At 33.6% G+C, this 1,858-nt stretch overlaps 1 protein-coding gene across 1 annotated transcript; it reads right to left on the bottom strand.

Annotated features, from left to right (window-relative positions):
- Window positions 1–712: 712 nt before the first annotated feature.
- On the bottom strand, window positions 713–1,363 carry LOC111369356 (defensin-like protein P322). The gene is made up of 2 exons (XM_022990840.1): window positions 1,256–1,363; window positions 713–1,080 (listed from the first exon to the last, which is right to left on the bottom strand). The coding sequence occupies exons 1-2, from the start codon at window positions 1,317–1,319 to the stop codon at window positions 902–904; spliced, it is 243 nt and encodes an 80-aa protein (XP_022846608.1). The 5' UTR covers window positions 1,320–1,363; the 3' UTR covers window positions 713–901.
- Window positions 1,364–1,858: the final 495 nt, after the last annotated feature.

Raw genomic sequence — 1,858 nt, 5'->3', positions numbered from 1 at the left:
TGTAAGATTTCAGAATCAATCTTAGAATTTAGAATTTTACGCGTCGACTTCGGCACAAAAGTATGTTCTTGAAAGCATTGTACCGAAGGGCTTGGCTCGAAAGGGAACAATGCCTATCGAAAATTTTGAAATCAAATAGAAACAACCTTTTATGCACGGAAGATGGTATAATTTTCACTTGATTTATGATGACAATTTACTTTAATTTTCAGCTTGCCTTAATTATGGGGCATAATTGGCTGGGCATTTGTTTTTACTTCTTGTAGAAGTATTTCCTGAATAATTACCTCAAGGCCATTTTGACATGATTTTGAAATGTCAAAAGTACCTTTTGAATATATTGAAATATTTAAAAAAAAAAAAAAAGAAATACTTTGTACATCAGGAGAACTTGTAAAGGAAACTAGCTTAAAAAGAGATGAGATTTACTGTCCAATTTTACTGTTCAAATGGTTGTCCATCCAATGAATTATTGGCATGTCATCAATTTAATTGATTAGTGGTGAAATTAAATAGGGTAAATTTGAGATGAAATATTAATTATTGCTGACATGTCAGTAATTCATTGAATGGACAACAAATTTGGACAACAAATTTGGACAATAAATCTCAACTCACATAAGAGAATGCTCTTCCATGCAAAATAGAATCAGTGCCAATTGATCCCTTGGGACGAGTTAGTAAGTATAGTGACGTTGAAAAAACGTGTCAATGACAGCATAATTACTCGTAGCCATAGATTGAACGTCTTCCAAAGGACGAGAAACAAAACAACACTGCTTCATAAGGGTGAGGGTGGGGACACTCTTATTTTAAGACACGCAAATATACACAGAGAGAAAAGAGTTAACATCAAAAGCACACGTTCAATTCTTATTTAACTCAATCTCGGACTCTTTGATCAATCTGAACAAGGTTTAGTGCAGAAACAGCGACGGCGGAAGCCCCTGCAGTGGCCACCAGGAAAGCCCTCCGTCTGGCACACGGCGGCGCAATTGGCATTTCTTACACACGGCCCTTTGAACCTATGGCTTAGGGACTCGCATATTCTTGCCTCTGCCACCATCATTGGACCTGTCCCTGTAAATGTAATCACATAAACGAAATTAAGCTGCATGTAATTATTTAGAAAAAAAAAAAAAAATTTCACGTGAGAAACACAAAACCCTCCTTGCATGTGGTAACCTAAGTTGTTAAGGAAAACAAATAAAAATCCTAACGTCGAGTCGAGTATAACTATGAGAAAATGGTTTACCTGTCGCCATGAAAAGCATCACCACGAGCATAACAGTTGCAAATAAGCTAAGAAAACGCCCCATTTTCTTAAGACAGAATCTGTGTTTGTGAACGTGTTTTTGCGAGTAGGCATAGTCTGTATTTATAAGGGCTTAATGCAAAGTAACGTACCATATTTTCTGAAATTTAGTAGTCAAAATTTGACATTTTAAATTTCAATGAGCAATTGAAGACAAATATAAGCGTTAAATCAACGATAAAAATAAACCAAACTGAATGTAACAATTTAAAAACTTTTTTTCACATACCTAACTTATTTAACCCTTGTTTGCTAGAGATTAAATTCATATTTTTAGCTTAGATTAATAAAAGTTGATGAAATATGTGGTTGAAAAGTTGCGGATCATATAAAATATGTGGTTAAAATTAATTATTTACACACTTAGATTTTAATCAAATTCTTGAGTGGTGCCAAACAGGGCTTAATTCTATCCACCCTGTCTACTTCGAATCACCAGATTTTCAACATGTTCATAATTTTGCATTTTTTTTCTTTTTCTATTTCAAGATTTTTTTTCTTTGCTTCTACTTCTTTTAAGAATGAAAAAAAAAAAAAAAAAAA

The sequence above is a fragment of the Olea europaea genome, chromosome 20, assembly GCF_002742605.1.
Source record: "Olea europaea var. sylvestris chromosome 20, O_europaea_v1, whole genome shotgun sequence".
NCBI lineage: Eukaryota > Viridiplantae > Streptophyta > Magnoliopsida > Lamiales > Oleaceae > Olea > Olea europaea.
This window is presented reverse-complemented; position numbering and strand designations above follow the sequence as displayed.